The sequence below is a fragment of the Schistocerca nitens genome, chromosome 5 (assembly GCF_023898315.1).
Source record: "Schistocerca nitens isolate TAMUIC-IGC-003100 chromosome 5, iqSchNite1.1, whole genome shotgun sequence".
NCBI classification, from domain to species: Eukaryota; Metazoa; Arthropoda; class Insecta; order Orthoptera; family Acrididae; genus Schistocerca; species Schistocerca nitens.
In genome coordinates, this window is record NC_064618.1 from 869,093,783 (window position 1) to 869,118,530 (window position 24,748).

Here is a 24,748-nt window from a genome sequence, read left to right on the forward strand (position 1 = left end):
AGGATAAGGTTTCAAATGCATTCATTATTAACTAGCCTCCAACACACTCCTGCAGTGATAAATGTAGACGTCTAAATATATTGACTCTGCCGTCACTGTAGGTGTATAAGATAATATTTTACTTAAAAACAGCAGGGCAGATTACGGTTAAAATTCGTAAACACGTTTTTTTATCTCATTGAAATGAAGTGTGTTAAATTAAGTGAAACTGAGCCCATAAATGTTGAATGAATTTTATAAAAAAGTAGCACACAGAACCAAAGTTTACAAACGAGCAAATGACACACAGAGTTAGAAATCAGTTTAAGGATTACTAAATTTCATTCTGTTTTTGTGGTGTACGGCGATTTTTACATTGGTCCTGGTGGAGGTTCGAGTTCTCTCTCGGCCATGGGTGTGTGTGTTTATCCTTAGGATAATTTGGGTTAAGTAGTGTGTAAGCTTAGGGACTGATGACCTTAGCAGTTAAGTCCCATAAGATTTCACACACACTTGAACATTTTTTTGTTTTTAAATTCCATTTATTGTAGAGGGACGTGTTAAATGTAAGATCTTCTTCATCAAGTGAGGTATCTAGACAGATAAAATGTATACTGTGTAATATCTAGACAGATAAAATGTATATTTTGTACATGATGTGTTTTGATATTGGAATGCTTTTGATTCTGCTTTTTTCTTGTTTCAGTTACCTTCATGCACACGGGAGAGAACTGAAGCGAGTCTTGCAAAGAAAGAGGTGGACAGGGTGAAGTGAAACAGTGTGAGTAAGGTAGCTGGTATATAACGAGCTATACGTGTCCCTGGGAGTGAATTAGAATAACGTATTATAAGTGCGGTAATATTTTGTCCGTAGTATTGTTACATGTTTCTCTACAACTTGAAGGTTGGAAGGCACTGCTGCCACCACTGCCCGCGAGAAAAAGGTGCGTATGTTGATATGGAAGTCATACTCGACATTCTTATTCGTACACTTGAAACCAGCTCTGATAAGTCCTATAGGAAATTTAAGGTAATGATTATAATGAATTTCGAAACCAACGACTGTTTTGTGTTATTCATTGTAATTACAAAAAGTAATCGTAATCAGTACCAGCAAGTGATAATGAAAATAAGAGGACGGATGATTTTCTAAGAGATTCAAGTAGTCATGCATAACCCACAGTAATGACATACACGAGGGACAGCAATATTGTTTTAATTCTCACCTCGACGTGTACTGGGCGTTTTAAGAGTTCCGGAGAGCATTTTAAAGGGTGAATGCTGAGACGATTCCTTTGAAAAGAACTCGCCAGATTTTCGTTCTCGTCACTGTTCCATATGAGCGACCGCTCTATCACTAACGGCGTCGCTAGCAGTGCGTAAAAACATAACCTTTCGTATTTTTTCGAAGTTGTGATTTTTCAGTCACTTGCACAACGTTAAGTTTTAAAAAATTCTTGTTGAGAGTATTCAAAAATCTTTTGTGGTTAGCGTTGTTCACTAATGGCGGCAATGTTGCTTCGGTTCCCGGTTTCCAGGTCGGATTTTTCTGTTCTGGAAATTACTGGAACGGGTCTAGTCAGCCTCAACTGAAACGTTACTCGACACGCGACCATCAAAAGTCTCCGTGTCGGAAAGCTTTAACTGATGTGCGAGCCGCATGTGTTACTATTGTTATTCCAAATGCATACACGGTGCACTAATAATAATATGAAAGATGGAAATGCTTATAAGTTATAGCGTACGCACGAGCTAAATTAAAATTCTGTCACTGGAAGAAATATGTTTATATTCTTCTGTATGCGCTCGTAAAATCATTACGAAATTTCCCTCTAGGAACGTAAATCGACGTAAATGATAAAAAGAGGTGACTTGTTTTGAAAATACTCACTGCGACAGCATTTCTGCATGCCAACATACACAGTCCCACAAGCCAAGAAGGAAAGAGTATGACACCATACACTTAAAATGTAGACACAAAACAGTTGGGCTTAAATAAGTGAATCTTCGACGGTATTCTGTCCTCTGTTTAAACATAGGAGGTATAGAACATGTGTCTTTGACATACCAGAAAACCTCATTCGCGTGCACACAGAAACAGCAAGTGACGAACACACACTACTGTGAAGGCGACACTCGTACCACAGCAACCGCGAGAGAAGACACCGGAGCTATGCGACTGGCTCTGGTGCGGGAGCTGCGCTCACCTGCGAGGTAGCGTGGAAAAGCGGCAGCCGCCGCAGAGGCGAGCAGCAGCAGCGGGCAGAGCACCGCGAGGCCGGTCCCGGGGCGCGTCGACGTCATCGTCATCGCGCGAGAGGCAGCCGCTCAAACTGTGCCCGCCGCGGTCGCCGCCGCGCTCTTATACTACAGCCGAGGCGAGGCGTCCAGAGACAGACGAGTGGAACTGGCGAGCTGAGGGGAGGGGAGGGGAGGGGCTAGCGGTCGCCCTCCCCCCCCCCGGCCACGCCCACGCGTAGCGACGTCACACATCAGGTGTCCAGTCTCCACCTCTCCGGGCCGTCCGGCGTCTTTCCCCGAGGACGCCGATCCATTTATTACGGGGACCTGCTTCCGGGTCTTTGCACAGCGTCTACTCGGGCTGTAAACGCGAGCTAAAAGGAGGGGAATTCTCGAGGGAAAAAACGTAAAACTGGTAGCAACGTACGTCTGAGAAAACACGCTCGGTACACAATACACTGTCATCACATGGCGTAACACATCAGCTACATTAACGGAAGGCGTTCGTAGCGATCTACGTAGGTCTCATAACAAATGACCGTATTGTGTCAAAGGGTAAATAAAGGCTTCATAGCATACACAGTACATATCAGACGACTTTGCAACTACTGTTCGACAAATGTTGCATGACGAACGGTGTAAGCCCGCATACATGTTTTTCTGTTTGGTACGCATGAGACTGCCAAAAAATGTTTATGACTATAGATTTCAGGAATAGGAAACAAAAACCTGTATATGCCACGATTACACTAAATTAATAAAAACAAGTAAAATATTCTAAAAGTAAAAGAATATTATTAAATAAAAGTATTTCCGCTTTTGGCTGTTAAAACATTGCTACTACAGTTTCGACACATTCAAGTATTCTGAAAACAATCGGCAATCAAATATAATACATATAATTTTGAAAGTTACAACAATGAAAGTGAAAATTTTAAAGGTTCTTACGTGGGATGTTGTGACCGACTCAATAACTCAAAGCTGTGCCATTCTGTGTAAGAGCATTTGGATTAGGTAAATTTATTAGTTACTCTATGTAGCATATATGTTATAGAGCTGATGAAATAATGGTGTAAACACTGAAGTCTAAATTTCGTGTATTAGGCGGGGTAACTGGATCACAACAGCGGCAAAGATGTAAGGATACAAACAGTATGAGCTATGCAGTCGAAAGATGCTACTATATGGAGTCGATATAACGTGGTTTGTGAAATGTGCGCGTAGAAAAGAGAAAGGTTACGGAAATACGTGTAAAATAAAAACGGAAACTACAAATGATACTGAGAATAAAGATTAAAAGTAGGTAAAATTTTTAAGTGACTATCATGTCAAACTAAAACAATATCTAAAAATAAATATGTGGAAGACGGTATAAAATCTCAGATATAGACAAAAACAGCGGTCCACCTACGTAAAACAAGCGAAAGAAATACATAAATGTAGGAAAGAAGAGAGGTACGAATAAGCATAGCATGGTCTAGAATATTTTTCAGGATTAACTAGTTTATAAAACCTTCCTGAAGCAGTTCCGGGTAACAACATTCCACGTGAGTAGCTTTAAAATGTTCACTTTCGATGTTTATCAATTTCAGAATTATGTACATTATATTTGACGACTGATTGTTTTCAGAATGCTTGACAATGACAACGTGTCGAAACTGAAATCGCAATAAATAATGTTTTAACAACAAAAAAGGGAAATGATTTCCTTTAAAAATTTCACAAAGGCTGTGGATTCGCAGTTATCATCAAATAACTTCTAAAAGAATATTAGTTACCTGTCATTTCCAGTGTTATTTCATCTACATCTACATTCTACATCTACATTCATACTCCGCAAGCCACCCAACGGTGTGTGGCGGAGGGCACTTTATGTGCCACTGTCATTACCTCCCTTTCCTGTTCCAGTCGCGTATGGTTCGCGGGAAGAACGACTGTCTGAAAGCCTCCGTGCGCGCTCTAATCTCTCTAATTTTACATTCGTGATCTCCTCGGGAGGTATAAGTAGGCGGAAGCAATATACTCGATACCTCATCCAGAAATGCACCCTCTCGAAACCTGGCGAGCAAGCTACACCGCGATGCAGAGCGCCTCTCTTGCAGAGTCTGCCACTTGAGTTTGCTAAACATCTCCGTAACGCTATCACGGTTACCAAATAACCCTGTGACGAAACGCGCCGCTCTTCTTTGGATCTTCTCTATCTCCTCCGTCAACCCGATCTGGTACGGATCCCACACTGATGAGCAATACTCAAGTATAGGTCGAACGAGTGTTTTGTAAGCCACCTCCTTTGTTGATGGACTACATTTTCTAAGCACTCTCCCAATGAATCTCAACCTGGCACCCGCCTTACCAACAATTAATTTTATATGATCATTCCACTTCAAATCGTTCCGCACGCATACTCCCAGATATTTTACAGAAGTAACTGCTACCAGTGTTTGTTCCGCTATCATATAATCATACAATAAAGGATCCTTCTTTCTATGTATTCGCAATACATTACATTTGTCTATGTTAAGGGACAGTTGCCACTCCCTGCACCAAGTGCCTATCCGCTGCAGATCTTCCTGCATTTCGCTACAATTTTCTAATGCTGCAACTTCTCTGTATACTACAGCATCATCCGCGAAAAGCCGCATGGAACTTCCGACACTATCTACTAGGTCATTTATATATATTGTGAAAAGCAATGGTCCCATAACACTCCCCTGTGGCACGCCAGAGGTTATTTTAACGTCTGTAGATGTCTCTCCATTGATAACAACATGCTGTGTTCTGTTTGCTAAAAACTCTTCAATCCAGCCACACAGCTGGTCTGATATTCCGTAGGCTCTTACTTTGTTTATCAGGCGACAGTGCGGAACTGTATCGAACGCCTTCCGGAAGTCAAGAAAAATAGCATCTACCTGGGAGCCTGTATCTAATATTTTCTGGGTCTCATGAACAAATAACGCGAGTTGGGTCTCACACGATCGCTGTTTCCGGAATCCATGTTGATTCCTACATAGTAGATTCTGGGTTTCCAAAAACGACATGATACTCGAGCAAAAAACATGTTCTAAAATTCTACAACAGATCGACGTCAGAGATATAGGTCTATAGTTTTGCGCATCTGCTCGACGACCCTTCTTGAAGACTGGGACTACCTGTGCTCTTTTCCAATCATTTGGAACCCTCCGTTCCTCTAGAGACTTGCGGTACACGGCTGTTAGAAGGGGGGCAAGTTCTTTCACGTACTCTGTGTAGAATCGAATTGGTATCCCGTCAGGTCCAGTGGACTTTCCTCTGTTGAGTGATTTCAGTTGCTTTTCTATTCCTTGGACACTTATTTCGATGTCAGCCATTTTTTCGTTTGTGCGAGGATTTAGAGAAGGAACTGCAGTGCGGTCTTCCTCTGTGAAACAGCTTTGGAAAAAGGTGTTTAGTATTTCAGCTTTACGTGTGTCGTCCTCTGTTTCAATGCCATCATCATCCCGGAGTGTCTGGATATGCTGTTTCGAGTCACTTACTGATTTAACGTAAGACCAGAACTTCCTAGGATTTTCTGTCAAGTCTGTACATAGAATTTTACTTTCGAATTCACTGAACGCTTCTCGCATAGCCCTCCTTACGCTAACTTTGACATCGGTTAGCTTCTGTTTGTCTGAGAGGTTTTGGCTGCGTTTAAACTTAGAGTGAAGCTCTCTTTGCTTTCGCAGTAGTTTCCTAACTTTGTTGTTGTACCACGGTGGGTTTTTCCCGTCCCTCACAGTTTTACTCGGCACGTACCTGTCTAAAACGCATTTTACGATTGCCTTGAACTTTTTCCATAAACACTCAACATTGTCAGTGTCGGAACAGAAATTTTCGTTTTGATCTGTTAGGTAGTCTGAAATCTGCCTTCTATTACTCTTGCTAAACAGATAAACCTTCCTCCCTTTTTTTATATTCCTATTAACTTCCATATTCAGGGATGCTACAACGGCCTTATGATCACTGATTCCCTGTTCTGCACTTACGGAGTCGAAAAGTTCGGGTCTATTTGTTATCAGTAGGTCCAAGATGTTATCTCCACGAGTCGGTTCTCTGTTTAATTGCTCGAGGTAATTTTCGGATAGTGCACTCAGTATAATGTCACTCGATGCTCTGTCCCTACCACCCGTCCTAAACATCTGAGTGTCCCAGTCTATATATGGTAAATTGAAATCTCCACCTAAGACTATAACATGCTGAGGAAATTTATGTGAAATGTATTCCAAGTCTTCTCTCAGTTGTTCTGCCACTAACGCTGCTGAGTCGGGAGGTCGGTAAAAGGAGCCAATTATTAACCCAGCTCGGTTGTTGAGTGTAACCTCCACCCATAATAATTCACAGGAACTATCCACTTCTACTTCACTACAGGATAAACTACTACTAACAGCGACGAACACTCCACCACCGGTTGCATGCAATCTATCCTTCCTAAATACCGTCTGTACCTTTGTAAAAATTTCGGCAGAATTTATCTCTGGCTTAAGCCAGCTCTCTGTACCTATAACGATTTCAGCTTCGGTGCTTTCTATCAGCGCTTGAAGTTCCGGTACTTTACCAACGCAGCTTCGACAGTTTACAATTACAATACCGATTGCTGCTTGGTCCCCGCATGTCCTGACTTTGCTCCGCACCCTTTGAGGCTGTTGCCCTTTCTGTACTTGCCCGAGGCCATCTAACCTAAAAAACCGCCCAGTCCACGCCACACAACCCCTGCTACCCGTGTAGCCGCTTGCTGCGTGTAGTGGACTCCTGACCTATCCAGCGGAACCCGAAACCCCACCACCCTATGGCGCAAGTCGAGGAATCTGCAGCCCACATGGTCGCAGAACCGTCTCAGCCTCTGATTCAGACCCTCCACTCGGCTCTGTACCAAAGGTCCGCAGTCAGTCCTGTCGACGATGCTGCAGATGGTGAGCTCTGCTTTCATCCCGCTAGCGAGACTGGCAGTCTTCACCAAATCAGATAGCCGTCGGAAGCCAGAGAGGATTTCCTCCGATCCATAGCGACATACATCATTGGTGCCGACATGAGCGACCACCTGCAGATGGGTGCACCCTGTACCCTTCATGGCATCCGGAAGGACCCTTTCCACATCTGGAATGACTCACCCCGGTATGCACACGGAGTGCACATTGGTTTTCTTCCCCTCTCTTGCTGCCATTTCCCTAAGGGGCCCCATTACGCGCCTGACGTTGGAGCTCCCAACTACCAGTAAGCCCACCCTCTGCGACCGCCCGGATCTTGCAGACTGAGGGGCAACCTCTGGAACAGGACAAGCAGCCATGTCAGGCCGAAGATCAGTATCAGCCTGAGACAGAGCCTGAAACCGGTTCGTCAGACAAACTGGAGAGGCCTTCCGTTCAGCCCTCCGGAATGTCTTTCGCCCCCTGCCACACCTTGAGACGACCTCCCACTCTACCACAGGTGAGGGATCAGCCTCAATGCGGGCAGTATCCCGCGCAACCACAGTCTTAGCCCGATCGGGGGATGCGAGGGACGAGCTGTCCGTCCCCGACAAACCCCCATCCGGACCCCCACAGTGATGCCCATTGGCAACAGCCTCAAGCTGTGTGACCGAAGCCAACACTGCCTGAAGCTGGGAGCGAAGGGATGCCAACTCAGCCTGCATCCGAACACAGCAGTTGCAGTCCCTATCCATGCTAAAAACTATTTTGCAAAGAACGTCTGAACTAATCTACAGAGAGCGCAAACAAATCGACAAAATTTAAACGGTTATTAAAATACAAGATTGCCTAGTAAATGCAGTAATGCTGCTACTTGCGCACTGCTGACACACTGCTCGGCAGCGGAAGGAGACTACGCGATTTTACACTATTCAGGTACTAAAACGCGATGCTACAACTCTCAAATACTATAATACGCCCGAAATTTATGTATCAAACAATGCAAGTACCAAAAACACGCAAAGAAATTAAGAATTAAACTATGTAAGAAATGAGTGAGCTAGGAGTATACGACTTGCTGCTGCAGCTGCTTATCCAACGGCGGCAGGGAGCACCGTTGCCATGTTGCAGATATTTTTATTACAACTGCTTGAGTAATGTTGGTCAGAGTGAATACTGCGACTGATACACATGTCCCATTCGACTTTTCTCATGGATCAATCACTATTTCTGGATTTCTACGTTATCCAATTAGTTTTACGTCCTCCACTCCCGTTCCCTCTCCCCACCGCAGCCATATGGACAAAATTGTGATATAATTTTTAATAAATTGTCCATAATTGACAAAATAATGAATAGCCCTTTGTTGATACTTTTAAACTCAGGGCGGAAGATAATTTTCAAAAGTGTTGTCAGCAAAAGATAAAACATTAAAAGTTAACAACAACAATAAACAAAATTTTATCGGTGAAAGAAACATGGAGTTAAGACAATATTCACACCAACAAATACGCTTCTAAAAATATTTCATACGGAAAACATTATCATTATTCTCAACTTCGCATGCTGGAAGTATTTCGATAATGACACGCATAAAAGCAGAGTCTGAGTAATTTAATCAAATAATAATGACTGATCTTATTCGTAATTAAAAGTCCAGTGTCAGTTTAAACTTTAATGGTTCTTTATGGATGTTGAGTAAGTGCAGACAAGTACTTAACATATCTAATCATTGTTTAACGTGCAATAATTCTCACGAATATTACGATCTCTCCTAATAGTAAGGTAAAAGTCATCTCTACCACGAAGCTCTGGAATGAGACCATTGTATACAGATTTATGGGATATGGTTTGTTGGACTGTCCATCCAAAATAGGGCGGTGGGGTCACAATGAATCGCAGCATTATGTAACACATTCTTTTGGTTACGATCATCGAAATAAACTTTGAACTACAGGCATTACCTTTTACAATGATTATTCCGTTGCATGTAAGTAATGCATAATCAGAACAATGAACGTCATTATTATCACTTCATCGCCAAATATTTGGACTAGACCCAGAAGAAGGCCGCTGCAATCGTGGCCGAAACGTTGGCTTTTCTATAGCAGCAGTAGTTTTTACATTATGACGCGGTACCAAACCCAGAAAACCTTTATGTCGACTGACTCTGGCCGCGGAAGCCTACTCTCCATTCATACACCTATCACCCTGTCATGGCTTTTTATTGGCTTGACTTTTAGGACGTACCCATACGGCCATCCATCTCAATAGAAGGAAGTCAGGCAGGCAGGCGATACGAACGTAAGGATAACATAATATCCAGTCCCCAAGAGGAAAAAAAATCTCCGACCTGGCCGGAATCGAACTTGCCTCCTTAGGTTAGCAGTCCGCCGCGCTGAACTGGCAGCTACCGAGACGGGCAGTGTTGGCCCTTCTTACCCTTACTATTCAGATATTCGCACCGCTTATGAGTGGGGCTCTACACAGAGTTCAACCTACCACGGTTCTCCTTCTTTTCATCCCGCTCCTCGCAGACTGTCCCCAGACCCACCAGCAGGAGCTCTGGTACGGCCATACCACAGTCCTACAGACGGTCGCCTGGCCAAACATCAGAACATTCAGCACTGCACTCCCTTTTTTCTTGCGTCCAGACCACTATTGGTACCTAGACCACTACCAGCAAGCGGACGAACAGCCATACCTTCACCATCGTCTTAAGCACCGTGGTCAATTCCATCGCCACCATTCCGAGCGACAACTGCTGGAACAACAGCAGTAACTAGCATTTCCGGCAGAAAATTCCACCAGAGCTGAAGGGTCCACCGCCTAGGTCTAGAATCCAAAGCTCCCATCCAGAAAATGTTCAGCGCAAGAGTTTACGGATGAAATTTCAATCCCTCATCTCAAGAAAGCACAGAATGACTCCCTGACGACTGAACCCTTGGAAATGAACCTTATAAAATCGTCTCCCTGTTCCTCGCATAGAGCAGCAGCTGAACGCAGCACCACTGATGAAACAGAAGCGGACATACATTTTCGTCCAGACCTAAACATACATGAAGCCTTCCGTATCAGAAGTAATTCCAGTTTAACCTTTCTCGTCAGTGTGTCGTCAGGATCCTCATCCACAACTAATCATCTCATCCTTAACTGTTTTCTACAGTGCCACAAATAACAAAAAGTTCAAATTTTCAAAGCTGCCTCTGGAACTCGCCGTTGCTCTGTGTCAAATAGAGTGATAACCTATCCCAAAACTGCCTTAACTCACTGTAAGGAATCCTACCATCTCAGACATGGCCCTAATCTTTAGTTCCAATATGCAATATGCGACACCTGCGATAAAACATATCCACATACTCACACAAACGCAAATCCAAACCACTACCTCTTAAATCCAGGCCGGCCGCGGTGGTCTAGCGGTTCTGGCGCTGCAGTCCGGAACCGCGGGACTGCTACGGTCGCAGGTTCGAATCCTGCCTCGGGCATGGGTGTGTGTGATGTCCTTAGGTTAGTTAGGTTTAAGTAGTTCTAAGTTCTAGGGGACTTATGACCTAAGATGTTGAGTCCCATAGTGCTCAGAACCAACCATCTTAAATCCAGTTCATATAATTTATAATTCAATTCCGTTCATACAAACATTTCGCTCTGTACATCACTCGCACAAGGCGACGTAATTTGCTCCCTCGAAATTACACTCCACCGTTCCCAATGCTGAACTTCATCCCTCTCGCTTTCGTCTCTACTTTTGATCTCAACGTCTTCACTGTGTATGCATCAAACAAGGCACAAGTCTTTTCACAGGCATGCACAGGTCTGTATAATCTTATCTGTTCGGCAACGCCCTGTCTATATGCGAATCGAATCCATGTCTTGTCTGGCCTCCTTCCTTCTTTCTCTTAGTGCACCATTTAATATCATCTTCCTTGTCGCCATTAGGAACTGCCCGTATTTCTGCTGCTGCTATTCCTGCAGCTATCCTGCCGTTGTCGTACAACCATCTCCAAACTGCATCAGCATTAACCGACTAACAACATCAGCAGCAAAACGAATAAAGCATCGCCTGCAGCACCATCACGTCCACCAGCAACATCACCCGAATCACCACCTCTGTAACTACATGAGACCTCACGAAAAGCGCCTGCAGATATCAAAATCCATAACTTAGTGCCAATTAGTCATCATATCTACATCTACATCTACATGATTACTGTGCAATTCACAACTAGGTTCCTGAAAGGATCCACCGAGTCTCGAACAGCGCTCGGGAGAAACGAACACTTAAATATTTCCGTGCGAGCTCTGATTTCTCTTGTTTTATGATGATGATCATTTATCCCTATGTAGGCGTACATCAACAAAATATTTTCACACTCTGAGGAGAAAGTAGTTGTCATCTTGACATAACTAAATCTTCATCAATTGCTCCTGCTCCTGATGAGTATTGCTAGTTACGCGATCGAAATGACGTGCAAGTTCGACGCGGATTACGGCAGAAGACGTGGTTTTCCAAGGTCACAACACCACACCGGGAAAGCCTGAAGCCTTACAGAAAGTAGGTGATTGAAATTTCATGAGAAGATCCTGCCGCAACGAAAAACGTTTTTGGGTTAATGATTGCCACCCACAATTCACTTATAATATCCGTGACACTCTCTCCCCTATTTCACAATAATACAAAATGAGACGTCCTTCAATGACCTTTATCGATGTCCTACGTCAATCCTACCCGGTGCGGATCGCATACCACACAGCAGGACTCCAGTAGAGGACAGACAAATTAGTGTAAGCAATCTCTTTAGTAGACCTGTTCCATTTTCTAAGTGTGCCAATAAATCGCAGTCTTTGGTTTACTCTTCTCACAAAATTGTCTATGTGATCGTTCCAATTTAAATCATTCGTAATTGTAATCCCTAAGTATTTAATTGATTTTATAGCCCTTATATTTGTGTGATTTTTCGTGTAACCGAAATTTATCGGATTTCTTGTGGTATTCGTGGGGATGACACTTTCCATTATTTAGACTCAATTGTCGCTTTTCGCACCTTACAGAAACCTTTTCTAAATCATTTAGCAGTTGGTTTTGATCATCTGATGAGTTTACAAGACGGTAAACGACAATATCATCTGCAAACAACCTAAGAGGGCTGCACAAACTGTCTGCTAGATGGTCTATGTACGAGTGGACCGGGAACAGCAGGGGGCCTGTAACGCTTCATTGTGGACTGCCACATTTTATTCCTGTTTTACTCGATGACTTTCCGTCAGTTACTACGAATTGTGACCTTTCTGACGGGGAATCACGAATCCAGTCGCAAAACTGAGACGGTACTCCGTAGCTGCGCAATGCCGTTGAAAGTAACTTGTGAGGAACGGTGTATAAAACCTTCTGGAAATCTAAAAATATGGAATGAATTTTACATTCCCTGTCGATAGCACTCATTACTTTGTGAGAAAAAAGAGCTAGTTGTGTTTCACAAGAACGGTATTTTCTGAATCTTTGCTGACTGTGTGTCAGTAGACCGTTACCTTCGAGGTAATTCATAATGTTTGAGGACAGTACCAAAATCTCACCTTACTGCAAAATTACGTTAGTGATATGGGCACTTGAATGTGATTGCTAAGTAGTAGCGACTCTGAAAGGAACCAGACTGGTATACAACCTGGATAGAAGGCCTTGCCTTCATTAAGTGATTTAAGCTGCTTTGCTACGCGGAGGATATCTACTTATAAGTTACTCACGTTGTTCGTAGTTACTGATTAGAAATCCGGAGTATTTACTTCGTCTTCTTGTTGGAGGTATTTCGGAAAACCGTGTTTAGTAACTCTGGTTTAGTGGCACTACCATCAACATTGTTGTCACGGAATGAAGGTACTGATTGTGTCCTTTCGCTGGTGTACCTTACGTACGACAGAATCTCTTCGGGTTTCCTGACAGACTTCGAGTCAGAGTTTCGTTGAGGAAACTGTTAAAAGCGTCTTGAACTGAGGTTCGCGCTTAATTTCGAGCGTCTGTAAATCTTTGCCAATGTTGGGTATTTTGCGTTCTTTTACATTTGGTATGCTTTTTTCGTTGCTTCTGCAACAGTGTTCTGACCTGGTTTGTGTACCGTGGTGGATCAGTATACATCTCGTCGATTGTATTTCTCTGGATTTAAACCACATGTAGACAACCCTTACACAGTCAGATTGGAAGGAGTCGAGGATGTCTCTTAGGAAGGCGTCAAACGAATTTTTATCTGCTTTTTTTTAAAAAATAGGTGTATTTTGCGTGTTCAGTCTCGCTACAACAATCTTGTGGTCACTAATGTGTGTATCTGTCCTAATGCTCTCTATTTGCTGAGGATTATTTGTCGCTAAGAGGTCAAGTTTCCCATGGACCATAGACCCTACCGTTGGTGGGGAGGCTTGCGTGCCTCAGCGATACAGATAGCCGTACCGTAAGTGCAACCACAACGGAGGGGTATCTGTTGAGAGGCCAGACAAACGTCTGGTTCCTGAAGAGGGGCAGCAGCCTTTTCAGTAGTTGCAGGGGCAACAGACACGATGATTGACTGATCTGGCCTTGTAACACTAACCAAAGCGGCCTTGCTGTGCTGCTACTGCGAACGCCTGAAAGCAAGGGGAAACTACGGCTGTAATTTTTCCCGAGGGCATGCAGCTTACTGGGGTAAAATATTTCGGAGCTAAAATAGTTTCCCATTCTGATCTCCAGGTGGAGAATATTCAGGAGGACGTCGTTATCAGTAGAAAGAAAACTGGCGTTCTACGGATCGGAGCGTGGAATGTCAAATCCCTTAATCGGGCAGGTAGGTTAGAAAATTTAAAAAGGGAAATGGATAGGTTAAAGTTAGATATTGTGGGAATTAGTGAAGTTCGGTGGCAGGAGGAACAAGACATTTGGTCAGGTGAATACAGGGTTATAAATACAAAATCAAATAGGGGTAATGCATGAGTAGGATTAATAATGAATAAAAAATAGGAGTACGGGTAAGCTACTACAAACAGCATAGTGAACGCATTATTGTGCCCAAGATAGACACGAAGCCCATGCCTACGACTGTAGTACAAGTCTATATGCCAACTAGCTCTGCAGATGATGAAGAATTTGAAGAACTGTATGATGAGATAAAAGGAATTATTCAGATAGTGAAGGGAGACGAAAATTTAATAGTCATGGGTTACTGGAATTCGATGGTAGGAAAAGGAAGAGAAGGAAACGTAGTAGGTGAATATGGATTGGGGGTAAGAAATGAAAGAGGAAGCCGCCTGGTAGAATTTTGCACAGAGCACAACTTAATCATAAAAGAAGGTTGTATACATGAAGAGGCCTGGAGATACTGACAGGTTTCAGATAGATTATATAATGGTAAAACAGAGATTTAGGAACCAGGTTTCAAATTGTAAGACATTTCCAGGGACAGATGTGGACTCTGACCACAATCTATTGGTTATGAACTGTAGATTAAAACGGAGGAAACTGAAAAAAGGTGGGAATTTAAGGAGGGAGATGGGACCTGGATAAACTGAAAGAACCAGAGGTTGTAGAGAGTTTCAGGGGGAGCATCAGGGAACAATTGACAAGAATGGGGGAAAGGAATACAGTAGAAGAAGAATGGGTAGCTTTGAGGGATGAAGTAGTGAAGGCAGCAGAGGATCAAGTAGGTAAAAAGACGAGGGCTAGTAGAAATCCTTGGGTGACAGAAGAAATACTGAATTTAATTGATGAAAGGAGAAAATATAAATATGCAGTAAATGAAGCAGGCAAAAAGGAACACAAACGTCTCAAAAATGAGATCGACAGGATGTGCATAATGGCTAAGCAGGTATGGCTAGAGGAGAAATGTAAGGATGTAGAGGCTTATCTCACTCCATTCCCAACCACTGCTTCCCTTTCATGCCCCTCAACTCTTATAACTGCCATTTAGTTTCTCTACAAATCGTAAATAGCCTTTCGCTCCCTATATTTTACCCCTGCCACCTTCAGAATTTGAAAGAGAGTATTCAAGTCAACATTGTCAAAAGTTTTTTCTAAGTCTACAAATGCTAGAAACGTAGGTTTGCCTTTCCTTAATCTTTCTTCTAAGATAAGTCGTAAGGTCAGTATTGCCTCACGTGTTTCAACATTTCTACGGAATCCAAACTGATCTTCCCCGAGGTCGACTTCTACCAGTTTTTCCATTCGTCTGTAAAGAAATCGCATTAGTATTTTGCAGCTGTGACTTATTAAACTGATAGTTCGGTAATTTTCACATCTGTCAACACCTGCTTTCTTTGGGATTGGAATTATTATATTCTTCTTGAAGTCTGAGGGTATTTCGCCTGTCTCATACATCTTGCTCACCAGATGGTAGAGTTTTGTCAGGACTGGCTCTCCCAAGGCCGCCAGAAGTTATAATGGGATGTTGTCTTCTCCTGGGGCCTTGTTTCGGCTTAGCCTTTCAGTGCTCTGTCATACTCTTCACGCAGTATCGTATCTCCCACTTCATCTTCATCTACATCCTCTTCCATTTCCATAATATTGTCCTCAAGTAATCGCCCTTGTATAGACCTTCTATATACTCCTTCCACCTTTCTGTTTTCACTTCTTTGCTTAGAACTGGGTTTCCATCTGAGCTCCTGATATTCATACATGTGGCTCTCTTTTCTCCTAAGCTCTCTTTAATTTTCCTGTAGGCAGTATCTATCTTACCCCTAGTGAGATAAGCCTCTACATCCTTACATTTGTCCTCTAGCCGTCCCTGCTTAGCCCTTTTGCCCTTCCTGTCGATCTCATTTTTGAGACGTTTGTATTCCTTTTAGCCTGCTTCATTTACTGCATTTATATATTTTCTCCTTTCATCAATTAAATTCAATATTTCTTCTGTTACCCAAGGATTTCTACTAGCCCTCGTCTTTTTACCTACTTGATCCTCTGCTGCCTTCACTACTTCATCCCTCAAAGCTACCATCTGGTGAGCAAAATGTATGAGACAGGTGAAATACCCTCAGACTTAAAGAATAATATAATAATTCCAATCCCAAAGAAAGCAGGCGTTGACAGATGTGAAAATTATCGAACTATCAGTTTAATAAGTCACAGCTGCAAAATACTATCGCGAATTCTTTACAGACGAATGGAAAACTGGTAGAAGCCGACCTCGCGGAAGATCAGTTTGGATTCCCTAGAAATTTGGGAACACGTGAGGCAATACTGACCTTACGACTTATCTTAGAAGAAAGATTAAGGAAAGGCAAACCTACGTTTCTAGCATTTGTAGACTTAGAGAAAGCTTTTGACAACGTTAACTGGAATACTCTCTTTCAAGTTCTGAAGGTGGCAGGGGTAAAACACAGGGAGAGAAAGCCTATTTACAATTTGTACAGAAACCAGATGGCAGTTATAAGAGTCGAGGGACATGAAAGGGAAGCAGTGGTTGGGAAGGGAGTGAAACAGGATTGTAGCCTCTCCCCGATGTTATTCAATCTGTGTATTGAGGAAGCGGTAAAGGAAACAAAAGAAAATTTCGAAGTAGGTATTAAAATCCATGGAGAAGATATGAAAACTTTAAGGTACACCGATGACATTGTAATTCTGTCAGAGACAGCAAAGGACTTGGAAGAGCAGCTGAATGGAATGGACAGTGTTTTGAAAGGAGGATATAAGATGAACATCAACAAAAGCAAAACGAAGATAATGGAATGTAGTCGAATTAAGTCGGGTGATGCTGACGAAATTAGATTAGGAAATGAGACACTTAAAGTACTAAAGGAGTTTTGTTATTTGGCGAGTAAAATAACTGATGATGGTCGAAGTAGAGAGGATATAAAATGTAGACCTGGCAATGGCAAGGAAAGCGTTTCTGAAGAAGAAAAATTTGTTAACATCAAGTATAGAAGTGTCAGGAAGTCGTTTGTGAAAGTATTTGTATGGGGTGTAGCCATGTATGGAAGTGAAACTTGGACGATAAGGAGTTTGGACAATAAGAGAATAGAAGCTTTCGAAATGTGGTGCTACAGAAGAATGCTGAAGATTAGATGGGTATATCACATAACTAATGAAGAGGTATTGAATAGGATTGGGGAGAAGAGGAGTTTGTGGCACAACTTGACTAGAAGAAGGGATTGGTTGGTAGGACATGTTCTGAGGGATCAAGGGATCACCAATTTAGTATTGGAGTGCAGTGTGGAGGGTGAAAATCGTAGAGGGAGACCAAGAGATGAATACACCAAGCAGATTCAGAAGGATGTAGGCTGCAGTACGTACTGGGTGATGAAGAAGCTTGCACAGGATAGAGTAGAATGGAGAGCTGCATCAAACCAGTCTCAGGACTGAAGACCACAGCAACAACAAGAGGTCAAGTTTGTTTTCCCAACGATTTTCAGTTCGAGTGGGTTCCTGAACTAACTCTTCAAAATATTTTTCTGAGGAAGCATATAGTACTATTTCGGACCATGCTTTATGCCCACCGCCCCGACTTTCATCTTCTACCTTCGCCAACACATCGAGGGTAGATTGAAGACACCACGCCGGCCGGAGTGGCCGAGCGGTTCTAGGTGCTACAGTCTGGAACCGCGCGACCGCTACGGTCGCGGGTTCGAATCCTGCCTCGGGTATGGATGTGTGTGATGTCCTTAGGTTAGTTAGGTTTAAGTAGTTCTAAGTTCTAGCGGTCTTATGATCTCAGAAGTTAAGTCCCATAGTGCTCAGAGCCATTTGAACCATTTGAAGACACCACGAAGTACTACTATATCAGTGGCGTACCTTTCTGAAATGAGTTTCGTGATTTCTTTGAACTGTTCTGCAATTGTATCATCTGGGTCCGGAGAACGGCAAATGGAACCAATTATTAATTTACTCCAGTTGTCAAGTTAACCTCTACTCGTACTGTCTCTCAGAAACTGTCTTTTTATATTTTACTACAAAATAAACTGTTTCTGGCAGCAATAAACACTCCACACCATTTGTATTTAATCTATCTTTTCTGAACACGGTTAAGTCATTTGTAAAAATTGCGGCTTAACTTATTTCCGGCTTTGGTCAGTTTTCGGTACCTATAAAGGTTTGAGCTTCAGTCCTTTCAATTAGCGCTTCGAGCTCTGGTTCTTCTCCAACACAGTTATGAACATTTACAACTACAATCACGACTGTCGCTAAGTCTCCGTTCCTGCGTTTGCCCTGCACCATTTCAGAATGACGCCCTTTGTGTAATTTTCCGTGACCTTGTAACCTAAGCAATCGCCCAGTCCCCTCCAGAACAGCTACCGTCTGTATGTAGTGGACTCCTGACACACTTAGCGAAACCCGCAGCAGTCTGCAGCCTACACGGTGGCAGAACGACTTGAGCCTCTGTTTCAGGCCCTCCACTCGGCTGTGTACAAAAGGACCACGATCGGTTATGTCGACGATGCTGCAGGTGATAAGGTGCACCTTCACTAGCAAGCAGGACTGTCAGTCCTTATCACTTCAACTGTCAGGAAGAAACCAGACAGAATCTCTTCCAGTCCAGAGCGACACACATCGATGGTATCGACATGCATGAGCCACGACCTGCAGCTGGCTGCACGCTGTTCTGTTCGTGGCATATGGAAGCACCATTTCCGCATCTGGAATGACTTCTCCCAGTATACACACAGTATGTACACTAGATTCTTCCCCGCCCCCTTTGGCAGCCACATCCCTCAGGGCCCCACTCAGCGCCTAACGTTGGAGCTCCCTACTATCTATAATCCCATCTTTTGTGAATGCCCAGCCATCACCTCTACTTTTTTTGGACAATCATGTTTCTTTTGTTCAATAACATTCGAATGTCTTCTAAATAACTTGTACATACATGGATGAATAGTGGTACAACGACTGCCAGCCCACCACTAAGGAGGCATCAGAGGGACATCTGACCTCTCCATCAGCCTTGCAGCAGTTAAGGTCGACTTTCGAAACCAGTGCTGCCATCTACTGGGCTATTCAAGAGTCAAAGTTACAAACATTTCACTCCTCCCACAACGTAGAGTCACTGTTAGTTCATGAGGTCAAATGTGGACCCTCTGTAGCTCATTCAGAGAAAGAGATCACTCAGCTACGTGCGGCACAGATATGAAAAGTGAACAATATTATCTGTGCGCCGCAACGGGCAAACACCCAAACCATCTCGGCTTGAATAGATTGCGATTCTGTCAGAAGGAAATTGGACAGCGCAACACATTCTGCTTGTGATTGATTTCTCCAGCTGATTCGAAATGATATTGAGTAATAAGACTCATGGTTGAGAGCAGGATGCCGGGGCTGCTGGTGTGCAAGGCTGAGCAACAAATTGAGGATGGAATATAAAATTTAATTTATTACGCAAGAAAATTCATGCAAGGTACTGGTAACAACATATTGACATATAACTTGTTCAATTTAAATGTACATGAGCTGATTTAACATGAATAATCAACAAGGAATCTAACATGAAACAATCTGCAAATATGAGATTTAAACCTTTCCCAAAATTTTAATGTTTATAAAATGTTATTACGAAACACAGAAAATTACCAAACTAATCACTGTATTTAAGCCTTACATAACCTAATGGGCACAATGGCTTACAGGAAATAATACCACAGAGGTATAGCAATATCTGCGCGCTACAGCACTGTCTTACGTGACCTTGTGTGCCACAATGATTCACAGAACCAACTCGTATATAGTTAAATGGTAAATATTACCCACAATGGCGCTTGCGTTATAATCTTACGTAGCACACCGATTTACCAAGTCAATGCCATTAATGCCAAGTACAGTCTGGTCCACAATAACGAGTGCCCTATCACTGATTAAACTACACAGAATCAGTAATGAACAAGGCAAGCACATTCAGTTCAGACAAGTTAACAAGACAGTGCCTCAATTAGAATTTTATGACAGAAATCCATCAACAGTCGTAGGCCAGACGGTGATTCGAAGAGGTTGATAACAGGTTACCGCACTGTTGGCGGTCGGCACTGAACCCCCGGCGTGCGACAGACGTGTGGGCCGGAAACCACCCCGTTGCAGCAGGAGCCGTTAACAACAGCACCCACAGAACTCTTTCTAAAACCACACCGTGGAATGACGTCAAAGGGGTTTCCAAAACAGTTTAACACTCAACAGTAGTGAGTAAGAGAAAAGGACGAAAAAAAAAAAACACACGGCACTTACAATTAGCTTTGAATTATTCCTAGCTGTGGTTAAGACTGAATTAATTTTAATCCGGCGGGTAAACAGTGGTGTCACAGTAGACTTAAACTTTACTTGATTAGCGTGATAGTTTGGGCGTCACTTAACTGACATTGAGTTCAGTAACAAACTGAAATGCAATTTAAAGACACTCAAGTAAGGGTATTGTAAAACACATCATCAACAATTTAAGCAAACACACCCACATAGGCGCTCCAGTTGATACGTAAATCAACCAGGGCACAAGTGAGTACTTCGACACGCGACGTGGGATCACTCACTGCTCAGCAGCGCAAGTCAGAATACGAAGTCTCGCTGTAACTCCACCAGATGCAGATGCAGCAAACTAACAGCTCACCTTTACCAATATTAATCCAAATGCCGCTAATAAGGTAATGGCCAGATTAACACCGGCCCGTAGCCACAGCGTGAGGAAGGTTGAATCGTAAACAGAACGAACGACAGCGAGTCACTGCAGCACCTCCAGTTCGGCTGCTCGGCCGGCCCCAAGGCAGCTGCCGCACTCACACCGCCTGCCGACGCGACTTCTGCGATCTTCCCGCGTCGCTCCGCCCGGGCCCGCTCGTCTCCCTCTCTGCCCGAGACTCACTTTCGGCTTCCGGCACGGAATCGCAGAGCGCGCACCAACCCGCGCACCGCAAAGCGAATCGAAACAGATCGAACACACTACACAGGAGCAATCGAATCGCAGGAGCACACGGCACAAAGACTTAAATTACTATAGAGCACAACAAAACACATCTGCATTAATAAGGTCCTAGACGGTACTGTCTTTGCCGTGTCCCTCGCGGATATTCCACACCGCCATGGAGACTCTCTGGTCAGCAGTGTCCCTAGCGCTGATATTCCCACGGAACTCCCCCTCCCCTCTCCCCGCCCCTTCTGTAGTGCGAAGCACCGTGGATTGCGACGCTTGATAAAGTTCGTTAGACTAGGTAGTATGCACAAATGTGCCCGACCCGCTGTGTAGTGGCCGGCTGCGCTGCAGAATACGATGGAACCGTTTCTCGGCGTCTGGTGTACGGTGTGGGTGGCGTGGATACGACATGGCGCCAGGTGAGAGGGGAGCCCGCTCTGGCCCGACCAAGCGGGAAATGCTGGGAGCGTGAGCTGAGTGCCGACTCACCAGTGGGGACTGTGCCTCAGGGGATGTGCTGGATGCAGAGTCGGTGGCGTGGCGTGGAGCCTGTGCTGCTGATCACACCATCTGCTGACAGATGAGAGGATAAGCCCGGGTAGCCGTGGTAGGCAGGGGGCAGGCGACCGGAGCAGTGCATGTTTCGGGAACATCGTGGTGAGCATCTGCTCGTATTACGAGACCACCATCAACTGGTTTGACTCTAATGTATTTGGAGTTGAAATCGTGGATGTCGAGGATGATGCAAGCCGGGCAGCCAGCCTGCATAGTAGCCAATGTCGTGTCGACAAGGGGTAGACATTGTGGTCAACATATGGGCTGGCCGAAGTGATAGGGTACGAAGTCAGGAGGTCGCGGAGCAGCCGAGTCGGTTTGAATCTGTATAGAGTGACCGTCTTCGTTGTTGTTTAGTAAGACGTTCAAGGTATGCAGGCCGTGTTTGACAGTGGAAATAGTCAGGAATATGGTGGCTCTAGAACTGGCAGGATCCTGTCCTACCTTAGCATGGCATAGTCGCAAATCACTTTGTGGACGAACGCTTCTGGAGTTGTGTGTAGTGTACGAAGCGGCAGCTGTGAATTTTCAATGTAGTTCTTCGTTCGTCGCCCTAATACTGGCAGGCCTGCCAGGTCTGGGGTTGGTGTGAGTAGGAGGAACTCTGCTGGCAGCATAAAGGCTAAGCCACACAAGACTTCCATCAGGGAAACCTGTTGGTCCTCCTCAAGTACTGTGCAGACTCCCATGGCAGGGCCTCCGGCCAACACCATCTGTGGCACGTGAGTACGATCTTCATGGAGCACTCCCAATGCTCCACGAGGCCGTTCCTCTGTGGATGCCATGCGGTGATACGTGTGGTGTCGTGTGAAGAACTGAGTCCGGCGTCGCTGTTGTACCTCACGATGGAACCGCGAGTAAAGACAGTCGCTGCCTGACACAGCAGTGAATGACAGGCGTTGGCACAGGCGTGACCTCAAGAGGTGCTATCGCTGCTGGAACGTTAAGCAGGCCCACTGCCCAGTCATTGTCTAAGGCGACAGCATCGTCTTACTTCACATCCTGCAGCGTGAGCTGTGTTAGAGGCCACAACTGTATACACACTCAATTGCACTTTGGGAGAGACTATCATTCTGTGTTATATTAAGTGACAACTTACAGTGTTCAGCGACAATAACAGACACATAGACATTCCTCTGGGACCGTGCGAGTTGGCACAGCGGTTAGCACACTGGACTCGCATTCGGGAGGACGAAGCTTCAAACCCGCGTCCGTGATTTCCGTAAATCGCTTCAGGCAAATGCAGGAATGCTTAATTTGAAAGGGCACGGCCGACTTCTTTCCCCATCCTTCCCTAAGCCAATGGGACCTACGACCTCGCTGTTTGTTTGCTCCCCTCCCCCGAATCAACCAACCAACCGACATTCCTCTGGATCTGGATTGTTTTCAAGCTAAGTATTTCAGATTATTATGGTTTTAATGAAGCGATCTAATATTTTGTATGTGCCGTAGTATCTTCTCGACCTCCTCCTGAACCACCGCTGTAGTGCCGACGCAATTGTCTAAAGTGTGTTTTCGTCCGCCGCTACAAATGCAAGATATATGGTTGCTGGTGTACTCCAGTACTCCAGTGCGTTCTTCCGTCCGTCTCACACCTCACAATCGAGACGATGAAGTGTCCACGTTTATTCTGGTGTGATGAATTCCACCTTGATCTGTCTTACTGTTATTTTTAGTCTTCCGCCAGTCACATCGGCCAACGTAATATTACTATATTCTTAGGTCCCCTATAAAGTAATGATTAACTTTCTCCAAACCCGAACAAGAAATTTCTCAGTTTCTGGCGCAGCTGATTGAACGACTGCTGCTCATTGTACAATAGATGGCAACCTTACTGCCGCAACAAACAGCTCCAGAACCTGTTGCTGCTCCCAAGTTTCGCCAATTTAACATTAAAGGAAAGAAGTAGTCGGAATAAGTTACCCAAATTGAAGCGCGCTTCACAGCATACAACTTTAAAGGTATAGCGCGCAAAGCTTATTTTTTCTATCGACAGTCAGAACCAACGTGTTCTGTCCATGCATCTAGTTGTTTCCCGAATTATGTCCAGTAGATATTGCATATCAGGAATTCGTTCGCAAACTCGACGAACATTATGAATCACAGACTCATGTCGCTGTGACGATATTTAAATTGTTTCGTCTTAATAAGCACATTGATCAGTCATTAAAACAGTGGCTTGCTAAACTTAGAGTGCTAACAAGGCACTGTAGGTTCAAGTGTTCATGTGGATTAAGTTATGCAGTGATGTTATACGTTATGCAATCACACAAAATGTCAGACTCACACAACTGCGTTGCTATCCTAAAATTGTCTGATCCGGATCTGAAAACAGTTTTGTCAAGTGTAGAGTCTCAAAGTATTGTCGACACAACTAACGTTTATTTTGAGACTTCGCCTATTTCTTTCGTTCATAGTGCATAAGGTACTCAGTATCCAGTTCATGATAATGTAAAAGTACATAAAAGCAGGGCTCGTTTAATCAGGAAGTGTAAAGGTAAGATCCTTTCATTCACGTTGTATATGAGGTGTGTTTCAGAGTAAGGCGAGGAATTCTTCTCCTAAGTGTTTTCAGATCATGACAGATAAGTTTGTCCCTGTCGTGAGACACTGTTTTAGCCTTGTGGAAGAGAAGGACATATCCAGACAGTCTGTCTGTCGCAGGCATAGGTGTGGCACGCGGCAGCGCCGCAGCTTACAGGAGGTGAACGTCATGTGGCACAATCGCTACAGCTGGCGCCAAGGCAGGCTCGCATTTTCGTTTCACGGACCCTTCTGCTGCAGTTCACACACAGAATAACAAACCTTTGTCCGATTGAAAGTGCCTCAAAAGACAATTAAATTTCATTTAGGTAGAGGTACTTTTGTTTCCCTTATCAATAAAGACGCATATGAAAGGATCAGTGGCGCACAGCTGCAGTAGGCTACTTTCCTTCTATTTCCCTGCAACGGGCGCGAAATAACAGTAGTCAGCGTGCTCAGTTTACCAGCAATGTTTTGTGACGTTAGAATGTGGTCTACAAACACTGCAAACATTTTTGATTTAAACTTGTTTGGTTCGTAGAGCCTGTGTACATAAGACTATCTGTCACAAATCAGTGTTATCTGGCCGGCCAGGTTGGCCGAGCGGTTCTACGCGCTACAGTCTGGAACCGTGCGACCGCTACGGTCGCAGGTTCGAATCCTGCCTCGTGCATGGATGTGTGTGATGTCCTTAGG

General features: G+C 44.1%; 1 protein-coding gene across 1 annotated transcript in view; it reads right to left on the reverse strand.

Moving 5' to 3' along the window:
* Window positions 1–2,319, reverse strand: part of LOC126259452 (serine protease persephone-like) — a 43,685-nt gene extending 41,366 nt beyond the window's left edge. The window contains exon 1 of the mRNA XM_049956273.1: window positions 2,187–2,319. Coding sequence (XP_049812230.1) covers window positions 2,187–2,289 — 103 coding nt within the window. The 5' untranslated portion in view covers window positions 2,290–2,319. The remainder of the gene's footprint in view (window positions 1–2,186) is intronic.
* Between the last annotated feature and the right edge of the window lie 22,429 nt (window positions 2,320–24,748).